Source organism: Episyrphus balteatus, chromosome 1 (assembly GCF_945859705.1).
Source record: "Episyrphus balteatus chromosome 1, idEpiBalt1.1, whole genome shotgun sequence".
In the NCBI taxonomy this organism is placed as follows: Eukaryota; Metazoa; Arthropoda; class Insecta; order Diptera; family Syrphidae; genus Episyrphus; species Episyrphus balteatus.
This window is the reverse complement of record NC_079134.1, coordinates 143,872,431-143,889,204: the sequence shown is the minus strand read 5'-3', so window position 1 is coordinate 143,889,204 and position 16,774 is coordinate 143,872,431. Positions and strand designations below refer to the sequence as shown.

The following is a 16,774-nucleotide window of genomic DNA, read 5'->3' as shown; positions in this document are numbered from 1 at the left end:
AATTCGATAGTTTTAAACTATTCATTCATTCATTCATTTAGTTACTATTTTCATTAGAATAGTTTTTCATTTGATAGTTTTATTCGATAGTTTTTTCATTCGAATAGTGTTTTTAATTGATAGTTTTTTCATTCGAATAGTTTTTTTTAATCGATAGTTTTCTCATTCGAATAGTTTTTTTAATCGATAGTTTTTTCAATCAAATAGTTTTTTTAAACGATAGTTTTTTCATTCGAATAGTTTTTTTTAATCGATAGTTTTCTTATTCGAATAGTTTTTTCAAACGATAGTTTTTTCATTGGAAATTTTTTTTTATTCGATAGTTTTTCTCATTCGAATAGGTTTTTTAAACGATAGTTTTTTCATTCGAATAGTTTTTTTATTCGATAGTTTTATTCGATAGTTTTTTCATTCGAATAGTTTTTTTAATCGATAGTTTTTTCATTTAAATAGTTTTTTTTAATCGATAGTTTTCTTATTCGAATAGTTTTTTGAAACGATAGTTTTTTCATTCGAATATTTTTTTTTATTCGATAATTTTTATCCGATAGTTTATTCGATAGTTTATTCGATAGTTCTTATCCGATAGTTTATTCGATAGTTTTTATTCGAATGAATAAATGAATGAATGAACTATTCGATAGTTCAAATCATTCAGTTACTAACTATCGATAGTTCAAATCATTCGATAGTTCCCATCACTACGTCAGTTTGCCCAGTGTATAATATGAATGAATGTGTAAAAAGGACTTTATGGCTGTTTTGTTTTTTGGAATGTCTTTATTAATTCCAGGAGAAACCCCAAACAAACGGTCCAAAAAACCGAGAAATAACGATTTTCTAATTACAAGAGGGACAAATATGAAAGTTTTTGAAATTTAATCGTACTTGAAAACCATACAGATACACTCAACTCTCATATCGTATCTTAATATCTCAAAAACTTTAACAATTTTGTGGGGATGTGTTGTGTATATAAACATTTGAATTAAACACGCAATATCTCTTGATATTATCTCTTAACATTTTGTTCTTTCTTCTTCTTAATTTTTGGTTTTTTGGTTTTTTGTTTAATTTTATCTGGAAATGAAGATGAAAGATTATAATTTCATTGTGTCTCATGCGTATAAGGATGACAAAAGAGAAGAAGAAGAAATTTGAGATTGTATTATATATTTTTGGGGTTAGTTTTTTTTTGGGAGAAGAATCCTTAATTAAGATGGGACATGAGATGCATCGTTAAGATAGCAAATAATCATGTTTTCTCATAATTGACAACGAGGACTTTTTTTTTTGGGGGATTCTATCAATGTCAATGGAAGATAATAAAATAGTCAATAGGATAATTAGAAACGATAAGAGATAATTTTAGATACTTTTTTGGGGGTGTTTGAAAAAGAAGAAAAAAACACATAAACCTTCATTATGTTTATTTCCTGGATGGATGTTATAAGTCATTGACAGTAATCAGGAATCATACAGCACAATAAACACAACTAATTGGTATCTTTTGGTTTAGTTTTTCTTTTTTGGGAACTTTTTTGATATTAATTCGAATCAATAAAGGCAGGGATGGATTGTTTTTTTTTTTAGTAAATATAGACTTATTTAGTTATGAGTGGGAATTCCGTGGACGCAAAAGAAGATAGAATGCTTGAATTGTTTGACGTTATTTCACCGACATTAGCAAATAGTCATTAGGCTTTTCTTAGTCCTCAAAATGTTTCCCAGTGACTACGCCCAACGAAATTTGAGTCGACCAAAAATTTACGCCCTCGTTCTTTCTGAATAATAAACATTTTTTTCTTAAAAGTTTGATCGCAAATGCCATTTTCAATATTTAAAATTGTTTAAACAGAATTTTCAATTCATAAAAAAAAAAATTGAATGCAACCTTTTCCCTAAACAAAAAATAAATAAAAATATCGGTAACATTTAACCTGTTGTAGTTCAATACTTTTACAATTTTATATCAAGCTTTTTCTATGTTATTTAACAAATGAATGTTTTCGCTTTTTTACTAAATTTTGTTTGCCCTTTTTTAATTTTTAAGGTCATAAAAAAAATGTTTGCGTCAATAAATTTTTTAAGAGTAAACTTTTTGATGTGGGAATATTTATGTAATTACATTTGTCATGTGATGATATTCTACAAAAAAAAGTCAGTAATACAAAATGAAACAAGTTTCATGACGTAAACATTGTTTTTAATTTTATTTTAGTTCAGTAAAAAACGATACAAAATTTATTTTTTTGAGTTTTCAATGCAAAAATGTTACCATTCTTCGAAATTTTACATATTTTTGGGTATTTTAGTACATCTTAGCAACATCTCGAAAAAATTGAACATTTTTATTTTTCTCTGAACTACACTTTAGTGGGAAAAATGTAACGGTCAATTTAAACAGAATTGAATTTTTTTTGTTGGGGCACCGACCGGAATTTTCTTTTGAGTTAATCATTTGTACAACTCAAAAGCTGGAACATTCAGCTTTAAATGCAATTTTCTAAAATTTGTATACTATTTTTCAACGTTGAATAGAAAATATGACAATAATTCTGTCTTCAAAATTAAATAGCTATGAAAACAATAATGCAACAGCAAATATAAAAACTAGTACCCATTTTCTATTGAAAACTTTTGCTAACTTTTACCAAATAATGGTAAAACTACCGCTATTAAGATTAACGAAATGTCATGTAGAGGATCAATAGAAAAAAGAAAAGACTATTTTTTTTTTTTTTCAACCACCTCGAGAAATGGATACATCGTTTGTCCACCTTAAGTTTAGAAGATATTCAAAAAATCAAAATTTGTACTGGAAAAATTCAAAGTCCCTTAAATCCTCGAAAAATTCTTTTTTTTTCAAATTAAAATTTCGGTCGTTTATCCACCTCGAGTTCTTAACGTATACCAAAAATATTCGTTTGTCCTCTTTACATTTGCAAGTTATTAAAAAAAAACTTGTAGGTACTGAAAAATTCAAAGTCCCCAAAAAAAAAATTTTTTTTTTGGTTTTTTAAAATTTTCATAAATTCACTGTGGTGTATGCGTTACTTTTTTTGGGAATTTTAAAAATTTGGTTTTTTGAATGTCTTCTGAAAGTAGCACAATGGACCCAAAGGACCATTTGCGTCTCAAAAATGGTTTTTATGTAATTTTAATTTTTGGTAATTTCTTTACAGAAATGAATCGAGGGAAAGTCAATCTATATGTTTTCATTAAAATTTGATTTTTAAAATGAGTTTCTCTATTACAAAATTGTATCTGAAGTCTCCACTTGAAAATACTTTGTTTGAGTAACAAAATAAAGCAAATCTTCACTATACGTTTTCAAAACTATATTTGAATAAATTATATAAGTGTTGTATGTTGTTGGAAAGCTTTTTTTAACTGCTATTTATATTGCTGAAAATAAAATTTTTTTAAAATATATTTTTAATTAATATTATTTTTTTCACACAATAACCTTTTATTTGCAGTTTTTTAATTTCGAATTGAGTTCCGCTGTCTACTTTTTTACACAATTTTGTTCTTTGGTTTATGTACTAAAAGATACAAAAAGAATTGGCTGCTTTTATCTGCTTTTCTTTGATAGAGAACGATATATCTGTCGAAAAACATAGTACAAAAAAAAACGTATTTTGGTGCATCCTGACCTGTTTCAATACATATCTTGAGTTCTATTGATCGCACTGTCAAGATTGATGTCTTCAGGCTTTGGGGGAATGACAGAGCATCAGTCCCTATATTCAGAATGTGATTTTGTGTTAATTTAGCCTACTCACATTAATTGGAAAACTCGCGATATTTAACCCCTCGGAAACCATATAAAGCCGCGATTTAAAGCTGCCAGACTTTTGAATTCGTTATTAAAACGCATAAGGCTATAAAACTGCATACTCACATTGTGGTTATACCTCCACTCCCAAAATTTGCTCTTAGACTTAGTATATGCACCCGAAATTGAAGATATTAGTACTATTAGAAAAAGTCTAAGGTAGCAGAAAAATGTTAGAATTTAATATTGTAATTGTTGAAAAAAATTTCATCTATGGAAAAAGTTACATAGAGATTTAATTTACTGATTTTGATTTTATTCGAAGATTTTCAAAAGAGCCGTTTAAAGTATTTAATAAAGAAGGATTTTCGTGAAAATTGACAACAAGATTTTTTTTTTTTTGTGATTTCTTTTTTTGCTCTTTTCTCAAAAGCGTAGTTTTTCGACTATTTCACTTTGCCTTACAAACGACTTTATTTTTAAATGAGTATAATCAATAATTCAAATAATGTAACACAAACAAACTACATTGAAATGTATTTTTTTCTTTATTTTATACTCAAAAAAATAATTAAGTAATTTTAAGACACGAAAGCAAGGCCTTTATAAAATTAAGAAACCAGTTTAATCTTATTTTGCAAAATTTGAGAAAATAATTTTTTAAGGTACAAAAGTTACAGATTTTTGAGACGTTCTATAGCCTAGTCAAAATCGTATTTTTTTAGTTTTGAATAAAAGTTTAATACTTAAATAAAAATATTAGCTAAAAAAACAGTGTGTCAAATAATTTATTAAACATTTCAGGTAAAATGTTCCTAATTTGAGTTAATTATTTTCAGACTCGAAGAAATGACAGATTTTTGGAACGCCATAGTCGAGCCAAAATTGTTCTTTTTGAACTTTGCCTAACTTTTCAAAGCTCAAAAATGATTTGCATTTAAAAAAAACTACGCTCAATGATTTCTGATACATTAAAGATTATATGTTCCAAATTTGGTTTAAAGTTAAAGATATTTTTAAATACCCAAATCAAGCGAAAATCGTACTTTTTGAACTTTGACTAATTTTTAAAAGCTTAAAATCAATTTTAATTTCAAAAAAAAGTAAGTTGAATGATTCGTTATATATCAAAGGCATATATTCCATTTGAAGCAATTATCACAAAAGACAACAAAGTTACAGATCTTTGAGACGCCTAAGTCCATATAGGCCCACTGTGCGTAGGTAGGGTGGACAAACGATGATTTTTTTGTTGTATCCATTTCTAAAGGTGGACAAACGATGGTCATTCGAATTTTTGAAAAAAAAAAAAAATAATAATTTTTGGAGATTGTACAAAAAATGATATGTAGGTAGGTACATATTTTCTATAAAAAAAAAATAGAAGATTAAATTGATCCTTAGTTATGTAGATCCTTCAACGAATCATTTTATTTGTCAAATTTTGTGTCACATGGGGACAAGACCGCCCTATCAACTTCTGTTGACAATAAAACCGTTTCTATCTTAAAATTTGGAATCTTTTTGCAATAATCACAAACGTATGCTATATTTTCATCGGTTCCCAACTATTATTACAAAAAAGGAAAAAGTTAAGACTTTTAAATATTTCATTTAAAAAAGTACAAATTTCTTTTCACACAAAACATGACGATTTGATAAAAAAAAATCACATAATTTACTATAACTTTTAGGGATTTCAACCAAACTTGCTCATACTTACAGACATAATCGATCTTACCAGAAGCCATTTATTTTATATTAAAAGTCCTGTCAATTTAATATTTTTTCATACAACATAGTACAAAAACCGTCTTGCCCCAACTTCCCCTACATTCGTTTGGCAGACGCCAATTGGTGAGTTAAATTGAAAGAATGTGTAACTTCTCGCACTATCGAAATCGACAGCTGATAGAGAACCTACCTATTCGAATAACACAGAGTGTCACTTTATTACTGTAAATGCAGTACCTTACTCATTCCAACAATGCTACATGCTTGAATTGACATTGATATTGATTTCATTTGTACAAAAACAATTCCACGAAAAATTATACCTTAACAAGAATAGAATTTTTTTTTTGTTTGCTTGAGTGAATCTAAACGTTTGCATAATTATTTTTATTGTTTATTTTTGTCTCTGTAAAATCATTTCCATTAAAAGTGTTTTTAATTGGTAATTTTATAGTTTCTTTTCTTATTTTTAATTAAACTAATAAATTTTGATGTGGAACTTATTGAACCAATCCTTATAATCAAATTGTTGCTTAATTTGAATGCTTCAATGATTTTTAATGATCACTTAATTAAATTTTTTTATAGATCTGTCATTACATCAATTCAAATTGAAATTGAAAGGTCTACAAAACAAAATGAGTTCGAAAAAAGTAGTACAAAAATTCCATATAAAAATAAATATCAGAAAAAAAACACACAAACGAAAGCTTTTCTTTTATGATGAAAATGCAAATGATATCACCGAAGAAGTCGAAAAAGAAGAACCTTCTCAAAATATCGTTGGTGTACCCGAAGACGAAATCGCTGTTGTACATTCAGAAGCTGAAAATTCATCAATAATTATTACCATCAACGATGACAGCGGCTGTTTTTCATCCGATACAAGTTTAAAAGCAGAAGAAGCTGCTCCTCAACGTAAATCAAAACGACTACTCGTTACCCAAAGGACAGGGATCGATGAAAGTTTCTGGGATATAAATGACAGCAATCAAGAAGGCTTCATTGCAATTTATGTTAAGAAAAGTCTGCCCGAATCTTCAAAACAACAACCACAACCACCATTACCAACAGCACCAACACAACACTTTGTTACAATTGGAAGGTCTGAAGAATTACCACAAGAATTGGAAACGGTGTCAGTCCAGGTGGGAGCTGAATTTTCCTTGAGGACTACTCTGGGCAATGGCAGAAGGAAGAAAAGAGTTATTATTCAACGTAAGAATGAATGGAGGAAATTTAATTTTAGACATTAATCAATTGTGTTAGGTCGTTTTTTTTTTTTTTTTTCAAAAGATAAGCAAGTGCAGTGCGCTATCAAATTGTTATTAATTTACTTTTATAGTTGTTAAACTAAGGCCCATTTGCTCATACTAGTTATAAATTCTCATCTTAGCTAGGTCGAACATAACTCTTGTGTTTTACTTAGTTTATTCTAAGTTGCTAAAAAATATTTATGTTTAACCTAGCAATGATTTACTTTCATGATATAAATCGCTGAGAACTTCAAATTCAAAAGTCAAATCAATAGAAACGTCAAATAATTTAAATAGATTTTGAGCAATTTAGCAATTAATATACAACAATATCGTTAAATTTTCAAGTTTGTGTCTTTATCTTGCGGAATAAAAGTGTAAAAAAGTATATTTGAGACAAAAATAAGTGTTAATTGGTTAAACAAAAATTATTCGTGTGTGTGTGTAAATGTGCTGGTGTGTCAAAATTAGTCAATGAAATATGACAGCAAAATAGTGCCTCATACAAAAAACTGTGGTGTAAATTGTACCATCTGTGGATGGTTTAAGTTATTGAATGTAAGTTTTTTTTTATTAAATTTATAATAATTCATGTCCTTTGTACTACCGACATCAATTTTTGAGCGACATTCTTGCTTTTTTCATAAAATAAAAGAGCCAAGGTAGAACATAACAGCTTAAGTTCTACTATTTCTTCCCCCTAAGTTATGTTAAACTTAGAGGAATTTATGACACAGTTTTAAGTTCGTGCAAACCGTAATGTAGAACTTAAGGGTTTATGTTTCACATAAATATTTAAGACTCGTTTCAGCAAATGGGCCTAAGATATACTTTGTTTTTATTAATGTTTATGTTTAGTAGTGAGTAATGTTTCATTAAATTGTTTTAAAATGTTATTAAATAAATATATGAAAATTTAAACAATTTTAGGCATTTTGTCGTGAGAGTTACAATGGAATGGCTGATTGTGAATAAGTTAACATGTTTTTAAAAGAAAGTTTCTTAGGTTGGAGGAGTTAAAATAAATGACAAATCTAATTTTAAATAATTTGTATACACAAATTTCAAGAAACATTTTCCAAATTAAATCTGGCCTTTAATTCGAGTATCTATCAAAAATGAATTTTGTTGTTGTGAATCTCTATTGTGAATGATTTTTTTTGTTTGTTTGTTTTTTTCGTTCAATCTTTTTAGTTTACAATTTTGATATCGATTCAAATCAAGTTTATAATTCACGATAGCAAATATATTTGTTGGAAAGAGATGCACAAGACCAAAACACAATACCATTAATTGATAGGTAGATACTGATACTTTAATAACGAATTTCATGCTTATTTTTGAAAATTTTGTGTAAAAAAAAAGTTGTACCTTGTGTTTAAAAAAAATATAAACTCATTTCCTCTCATTTGTATGAGATAAAGTGGACTCTTTAAGTCAATCTGTTTAGATAATCAGAAGCGTTTATCGTCAGAGCACGATTTTGTATGGAAATAAATCTTTTGAGATCAAAATAACGTTAACAAACAAGTACAGTGGAAGATTTTTGCATAAATCTTTTAGATTCCTTATTTCGATTACGATATAAAATTTAATTTGGATTCAAAATGGTGGAACGCGATCTCATTCGATGTCGAAAATTGCAGTTTTAATAAAATTTAATCACATGAAAACATAACTGTTCAAAAAAGAACCAAGTTCTCTTATGTTAAGATTATGCTGACACAAAAAGCCCTGAGATATAAAAAGTACAAGTTTTAAAGTTTGTTTTTAAATTTGTATCAATTAAATTTTGATTGCTAATTTGGCAAGTTTTCAAATAACTTTTGAAGTTGGTAAGTAAAAGAAAGCTTGCTAAGTAAACAATCAAAATTGATAGGTAGATACTGATACTTTAATAACGAATTTCATGCTTATTTTTGAAAATTTTGTGTAAAAAAAAAGTTGTACCTTGTGTTTAAAAAAAATATAAACTCATTTCCTCTCATTTGTATGAGATAAAGTGGACTCTTTAAGTCAATCTGTTTAGATAATCAGAAGCGTTTATCGTCAGAGCACGATTTTGTATGGAAATAAATCTTTTGAGATCAAAATAACGTTAACAAACAAGTACAGTGGAAGATTTTTGCATAAATCTTTTAGATTCCTTATTTCGATTACGATATAAAATTTAATTTGGATTCAAAATGGTGGAACGCGATCTCATTCGATGTCGAAAATTGCAGTTTTAATAAAATTTAATCACATGAAAACATAACTGTTCAAAAAAGAACCAAGTTCTCTTATGTTAAGATTATGCTGACACAAAAAGCCCTGAGATATAAAAAGTACAAGTTTTAAAGTTTGTTTTTAAATTTGTATCAATTAAATTTTGATTGCTAATTTGGCAAGTTTTCAAATAACTTTTGAAGTTGGTAAGTAAAAGAAAGCTTGCTAAGTAAACAATCAAAATTTAATTGATGATGTTTTTGATGACCAGAGTTCCTAGAGAACTTGGTTGGGATCTACCGTGCTCCTTGATCCTATATAATTTTGTTGTATCTCTTTTGTGGGAAAAATTTCCATTATAATCTTTGAACAACAACAACAACTTGAAGGTTTTGTTGTTCAAAGAATGGAAACATACGAAAAATTGAAAACAAAAAATTTCCTTTCGGTGCGATCGCTGGATGATATTTCACGAAGTTTTGGACCAAATTAATTTAAAAAAATATATAGTTTAAAAAACTAAAAATACGCTTTTATCACGCACTAAAAACTATAAAATAATTTAATCGACTTCTTGGAAATGGTTAGATCAAAAAGCGTCGAGCGCTTTTTTTAAACTTTATATAAGTACAAGCAACAAAAATGCGCTCTATGCTTTTTGATCTAACCATTTCCTATAAGTTAAATAAATTATTTTATAGTTTTTAGTGCGTGATAAAAGCGTATATGGGTGAAAATCATGGAGGTGGAAAATTTGATGTCCAGGCATTTTTTTGAATCAAAATAACTTTTATTTAAAGCTGTTTTCTCATTTACCAGTTAAAATAGTAGGCACGCATCTAAGAATATACTTGTTTCAGTTAGAAAAGTTTCCATTTCTTTTTTATTGAATCTAATATACATAAAAAAAAAGCGTTCCCGGACATGTCCATAACTCAAATTCAAATGGCTTAAAAACACATAAAAGTCAATTATTTTTGAGTATTTCTTTTCTTAACACTATATATACACAATACTCTTTATAAATTGGTACATCTCAAAAGTTGTCCCAAGAAAAATGGCGCCTCATACCAACAATAATTGTTAAAGTGTCAATATTTTAATCATCTAACGTACAAATGGTGCTGCAAGCAGTTTTTATAGTTGATATTATATGGATTTATCATTCTACACCAATTTTTATGGATAAATATAGCGTACATCAATTAACCGTCATTCCGGGAACGCTTGTTTTGGGATATAGTTAGATTGAAATTCCAAAATCACAAATCAAAAGTTATTTTTAATGCCTTTTCGTGAATTCCGCAAAAAATAATTCATAATGAATTGGTTTGACTGGAATTTTTTTTTGACCTGTGATTTTTCCCAAAACAACTTTTTAACAGTTCTTGTTTAAACGTGAATTGGTTTGACCGGAATTCACTTCACAAATGCTTTGGAATTATTTTTAACCTGTGATTTTTCCCAAAACAACTTTTGCAACAGGTCAAGTGTATACGTGAATTATTTTCAGCAGAATTCGAAAATGCATTGAAAATTACTTTTGTTTTGGCCAAAACAACTTTTTGCAACAGTGTAAAAGTGAATTATTTTAACCGGAATTCACGCAGATGCATTGAAAATTACTTTTAACCTGTGATTTTGGATAAAACAATTTCTTGCAACAGTTCAATTGTAAACGTGATTTGTTTTTACGCACGTTCGGTAAAATTAATGTTTTGTTTGGCTCCACAAGAATCACGGTTTGCACCCGAATATTTGCTGTAAAATCGCAGGTTACCCTGATTAGAAAAAGGGTTTTCAAAGTTACTTTTCCCGTGAAATAATAAATTTCTCCCGTAAAATCAAGAGTCGCTTACACAAAATAATGTTTTCCCCTGTATAATCACGGATGGCTTTGGCAAATCGCGGATCTGTTTGCTTAAACCAGGAGTTTTCCCTGTAAAATCAGCTTCATTGTTTCAAATATACTCGTATTTGAGCTTCATTAGTACTTCCTACGTGAAAAATCGTGAAGAACGTGTATATTGGAAAATAAAAACGTTAAAAATTCTACGTGTAATTTTTTTTTGTTTTTGTTTTTTTTTTTTTTTTTTAATCAAAGTTTAAAATCACCGTGAAATAAAAATTACAGTCACATGTATACCTGTGATTGAAAAATCACGATAGCTCATCTCTACTCTACAGTACCTTGCCATATTATTAGGCCCAAGCGAAAAAATACAATTTTTCATGTTGCTGAATTTTTAAAGTTTTTGTAGAAATATCTTAAATTTTTTTTGTCTCATTTACTTACATTTACATTTACTTTATCATGTAGACACGGATTTACATAAAAAAAAAGTTGGAAACATACTGTGACTGTGAATAGCTCTGCTTGTCTGGTCTTCTACGAAAGAAAAAACTGTCCGAAATCTAAGAACATTACGTAATAACCAGACGATCAGAGCTTTTATATTTATGCAAGATGGGGCCTTTGCCATAAAGTTAAGAATGTCAAGTTATTCCTCGAAACAAAAATTTAAGTATTGGACCCGTCTGGAAATTTTCCGGTCATGAATTCCATAAAAAACTTCTTTTTGAGCTTATTCCCTTTTGCACGTTATTTTTTATCAAAATTTATGAATTCTTTAATTTTTTTAATGCAATCCTCATTTAAATGATAAGTGTAAGTAAATGAGACAAACAAAATTGAAGATATTTCGACAAAAACTTTAAAAAATCAGCAACATGAAGCAAAAAATTGTATTTTTTTCGCTTGGGCCTAATAATATGGCAAGGTACTGTAAGTAATGTTTTAGGTACTATAAAAATAAATTTAAACATTTATTTCCTACTACATTTATAATTTAAAACATTTTTAAGCAATTTTTCAGAATTTTGAAAACCCCCCATAAAATTTTTTACTAACCATCCAAACTTATGTTAGAGAGAATTTCGTTGTTATTCAATTAAAACAAAAAAAAAATTTTAAATGTGCAATAATCCTTAAAAAAAGCTTCATTCGTTTTATCTCACGTTTTTTTACATAAAAGTCGAAAATAAAAATAAAAAACGAAAAAATATTTTAAAACTCAACTTAGATTAATCGCTTACATAAAAATTAAATTTAACTCCCTCCGTATAATATTTCTACAACCTCTACGAGAATATTCATATATTCAAGCTAAAAAAACGAAAAAAAAAAACAACAACAACAAAGTTTTAAAATTCATTTAAAAATCCCATTCAAGTTTCACCTGCTGCGGAGTCCTACACATAGTCGTTTATCAGCCAGAGATGAATCCACCTTTTTAGCCTCTCTCTGAGTTCCAGCATCATCGGGATCGACAAAATAGCAGCAGTCAACGTTGTGGAGGCCGCCGCCGCTAAAACAACAAAACTGCTGGCTGCTGGAGTGTTATTTCCTTTTAACAAAATTGCTTCTAAACAAATTGAGTTTCATCATTGCACTTTGAGAATTTATTCAATTAGATGCACGAACTATGTTGCTCTATGGACCGTGCACCACATCTCTCCAAATAGTAGCCAGCAATAAGCCAGGCCGCACACATCACTCCACATGGCACGACCTGGACTTGAGTATAAAAATCTCCAGTGGAGCTTGATGGAATATTATTGTGTGGTCATCTGGCGACTATATGGAGTTCCAGTTTGACTCTCGGAGAGCTTGGGTATTGGCACCAGATGCTTTGGCAAAAATCTGCTACATCTTTATGATGATCCCAATGTATAATATGAATATGGGTATGTTGTCCAAGCTCATACTCATAAACATCATGGAGAACTTTTATCTGTGTGTTGGTATTTTGGAACCAAGCAATTCTCTCTTTGGTACTTACTGCGTATACAAGCTACAAGCTAACGACGAAGTATAGGATTGAAAATTGAGTCAAGTGAGCTGAAAATTAATCCTACACTATTATATTATGATAATGCGAATAATGATGGAATGCCTTGGATGCACTCTTTGGGGGAGGGCATTCATTCATTGCATTTGCATTGCATTAACTTGCGAAGAGACCGAGAGTATATAGTAGACTATACTTAGGCCGACAATGGAACGAACGACGACGATACGACGCAGTATAGAGATATGGATGACAACGACCCTTATTGTTGATCCCCCACCCTCCTTAGTGCGCCGTTGACATACTCTGAATTCTTGTGCAGCAGTTTCCCACAGATGCACCGCTGACTGACTGTATAATCAAATTACTCCCAATATTTGCATTGAGTGGTAGGTACCGTAACAGGGGGTGGGGAGGATTTATTTAGGAATGATGTGTGCTAGTGCGTGATATGATTCCACACACTCTCTGTTATCGACATCGCACACTGGTTTGGTTTTGATTGCTTCTGGGTTGGCGACCGATGAATTCTAATTCCATTATGTGTCAATGGTAATTTTGCCTCAAAAGCTTCCCCCTCCTCTCGCCACCCCAATACCGTTGTTAAGGTGTTGATATAAATCGGAATATAACGAGTATATTTGTGGCCTCAAAAGATTTAGAATTTAGTTCTTGGCTTGACCGGTATTCCATAGTTCGTGTAAATAAGGCTTTGGAGTTTATGGAGCTTGAATCTGGATTTGATAGAGCTTTATGTTGGAAAAAGCCATCATGTGATCGATTTGGTAAGTCATAATGAGAGTAACCAATCATCGAGGCAAGTAATGCAATCATCTTAAGTAACTATATCGATCTACCGTTGAGATTGAATGAATGTCGGAGGCAGTAATTACAACTGTTTCATTTATTTAAATTGATTGAGCATTAATTTATGTATGTTTCTGACTTTGGAAGGTTTCGAAGAACTTATAGTAATATTAAAAGCCGTTTATAGGTTTTCAAAGGAATTTGTACTTTTCTAATTAAAGGCTTAAAAATGTTTTCAAAAGAAATACTTAAGCAACCAAACGATTTTATAATTTTTTTTTTTGAAAAAAATTAAATATTTTGCTATACCAGGGAACGCACTTTAATAAGTTGAGTTGGTGTTAAAATTCTAAAACAAACTTTGTGTCCTATTATTTTATAGGTATACCTAACATTATATTTAATTAATTTTCATTTAAATACAAAATTTCTGTCAACTAGAGCACAAATTAAAAATACTATTAAAGATGTTCTTAAGTTACGATAGATTGACATCAAACCGATTTCATAGATTTTGTTTTTCGGAAATTTCATTAACGACTTGTTTATTTCTTTCTTTTTTTTTTGTATTGATACCTAGATAGTCATCAATCAAGTATAAATTGGAATGATTTGATTTCATTAAATAAATTGAGTAGGGTTCAAATCGTTAATGCTTTATACGTGTCAATGACATTGATCAAATAAAATCTCTTAGAAGAAAGTAAAAAATTGAACGAGAATTCTAATAAATGTTTAAATTTATTCAAATGCTGGATAAACCAATCTAATTTGAGTGAGGAAAGGAAATATAGTTTTTTTTTTTTAATTTATGTTTATAGGCATTATTTAAATAAATCAGTTACTTCGAATTGAAAAGGTTTAATACAAATGTGATATTTGGTACAAATACTATAACGGCGTTCAAAACAATGTCGTTAAAAGACTTCTTACATGATAGGTAGTTTTAGCCCATTTGTTCACTTATTTTAATAGAAAACTTAACGAACGTTTAGAGGTGACTGGTTAGTTGTTAGTTCATTCTTATTGCTCCCTAACCCGAAAGCCCAACTAGTCCAGTAATTTTAGGTTTTATCTGCGGAAAAATTCCTACTGGGCTCGATTTTGGTATAGACCTTCGTTACGGCGTTGTAATGAAGATGTGAAAAATCGACATTGATATCGCGTCCGCGTTAGAAGTTATAGAGGTCAAAAGGTCACTAAAATCAGTTTTTCGCATATACATATCTCGTGACCTGTTGCTCGGAGGTCAATACTGGTCTATGGAAAATCTGTTCGTCATAAAATTATCTACAAATATTGCCTTATGCATTTTTCTGTAAATCCAATCGTTTTCGGAATAGAGCTGTTTCAAGCATAGGCATAATACATGATACGTAATAATAGGTTTGTTTTATTTAAGAGTGAATAATTCAGTATTTGAATACTGAAAAATACATGATGTGTAATCTCTTTTGCTTTTTATTAATTAGTTTTTATAAGTTTCACTCGTAATCGATATTCAAACTAACTTACTAACTAACTAAGTTACTTAGCTACTAAATAACTATTTAATAAAATCTTAGCAATTAATTTTGACCCTCAGGTCAAAATTACCTACCCTGAGATGTTTTGGTCTCAGGGTAAAAACATTTGAGGGTCAAAACACCCCAAATCAATCTTAGACTACTTCTAAGAGCCATATCGTAACTTTGAACAAATGTATGTAGTTTGAATGACTACGTTATAATATAGTGCGAAATCGGTTGGATTTACAGAAAAATGCATAAGGCAATATTTGTAGATAATTTTATGACAAACAGATTTTCCATAGACCCCTATTGACCTCCGAGAAACAGGTCACGAGATATGTATATGCGAAAAACTGATTTTCGTGACCTTTTGACCTCTATAACTTCTAACGCGGACGCGATATCAATGTCGATTTTTCACATCTTCATTACAACGCCGTAACGAAGGTCTATACCAAAATCGAGCCCAGTAGGAATTTTGCCGCAGATTGGGGTAAAAAATGCCTAAAATTACTGGACTAAACCACTTTTCTTTCCTTTCCTTTCTTTCTTTAAAAATTAAAAAAAAAAATTCTTATAACTACATATACATATTGCACATGTTTGTAGTACAAAAGTGTCACAACTCAAAAATCTTAATTTTTCAATAGAGGCGATAAACCAATTTACCGAGAATGGAAACAGCATATTTATTAATTAGTTAGTTTTAAGAAGAGGAAATACACTTTTAACCAACTTTGCACAACCAGCATCATTTTAATAATTTTAAGGGGGGAAATCCCTCTGGACGACGCGTCGCGACGGGTTTTTCAAGAATTTTTTTTTTGAAAACTGAAAGCATTATTTGAGGCCAAGGACTTTTTGTAGAACATTTAAGCCCCTACTATAATCCATCTTACTAATTAAATAATAATGACTTTTCAGTGAATTAGAAAATTTTGAAAAGTAAAAAAAGTTTTTATATTTTTGTTTAACTTTGACCTCGAATATCTTTCAAATGGGTAGATTAATAAAAAAAGTTAATAAGACCTTTTTTGTGGAGCAATCAATTTCCAACAAGAATATTTCATGCGCGTTTGACTATTATAATTTTTCAATTTGTTACAAAATTAAGAACAAAAAACGAATTTTTAAAGATTTTCTCGATTTTTGGTCCTAAAATATCTTTAAAATGGTTAGATAACTCAAAAAAGTGTATTTAACCTTTTTTGTAGAGCGTTCAATTTTCTACAAGAATATGTAAAAAAATTGGCTAAAAATTCAATTAATAAAAAAAATATTTTTTTTTAGTAGAAGCTTGATGTAAAAATAGAAAATTTAAAAGCGGAGGACCTTCCCATTAAGATAAAGAGCTCATATTTGGTGAGTATATTCTAGAGGTGTCTACAATCGAGTTTTCAAAGTACCAAATCAAAAAAAACGAATTTCCATTTTTTTGACCCACCCTAATACGCATTGCATGAAAGTAAATTTAACAAAAAAAAGTGTAAAATAAAAATTAGAGACCAAAAAAACGAAAAAAATATTTATTGTGAAAATTATATTGAACTTTTAGGTTCATGCAATGACCAATGAGTAATTTGCACTTTATTTCAAGTCGATAGCTTCATTAGTTTTTGAGTTACG

General features: G+C 29.4%; 2 protein-coding genes across 6 annotated transcripts in view; one reads left to right on the top strand and one right to left on the bottom strand.

Moving 5' to 3' along the window:
* Positions 1-16,774, bottom strand: part of LOC129907322 (kazrin) — a 186,630-nt gene that overhangs the window by 158,398 nt on the left and 11,458 nt on the right. The gene's annotated exons all lie outside the window — the stretch shown is intronic.
* Positions 5,683-6,804, top strand: LOC129907324 (uncharacterized). The gene is made up of 2 exons (XM_055983451.1): positions 5,683-5,957; positions 6,104-6,804. The coding sequence occupies exon 2, from the start codon at positions 6,154-6,156 to the stop codon at positions 6,769-6,771; it is 618 nt and encodes a 205-aa protein (XP_055839426.1). The 5' UTR covers positions 5,683-5,957; positions 6,104-6,153; the 3' UTR covers positions 6,772-6,804.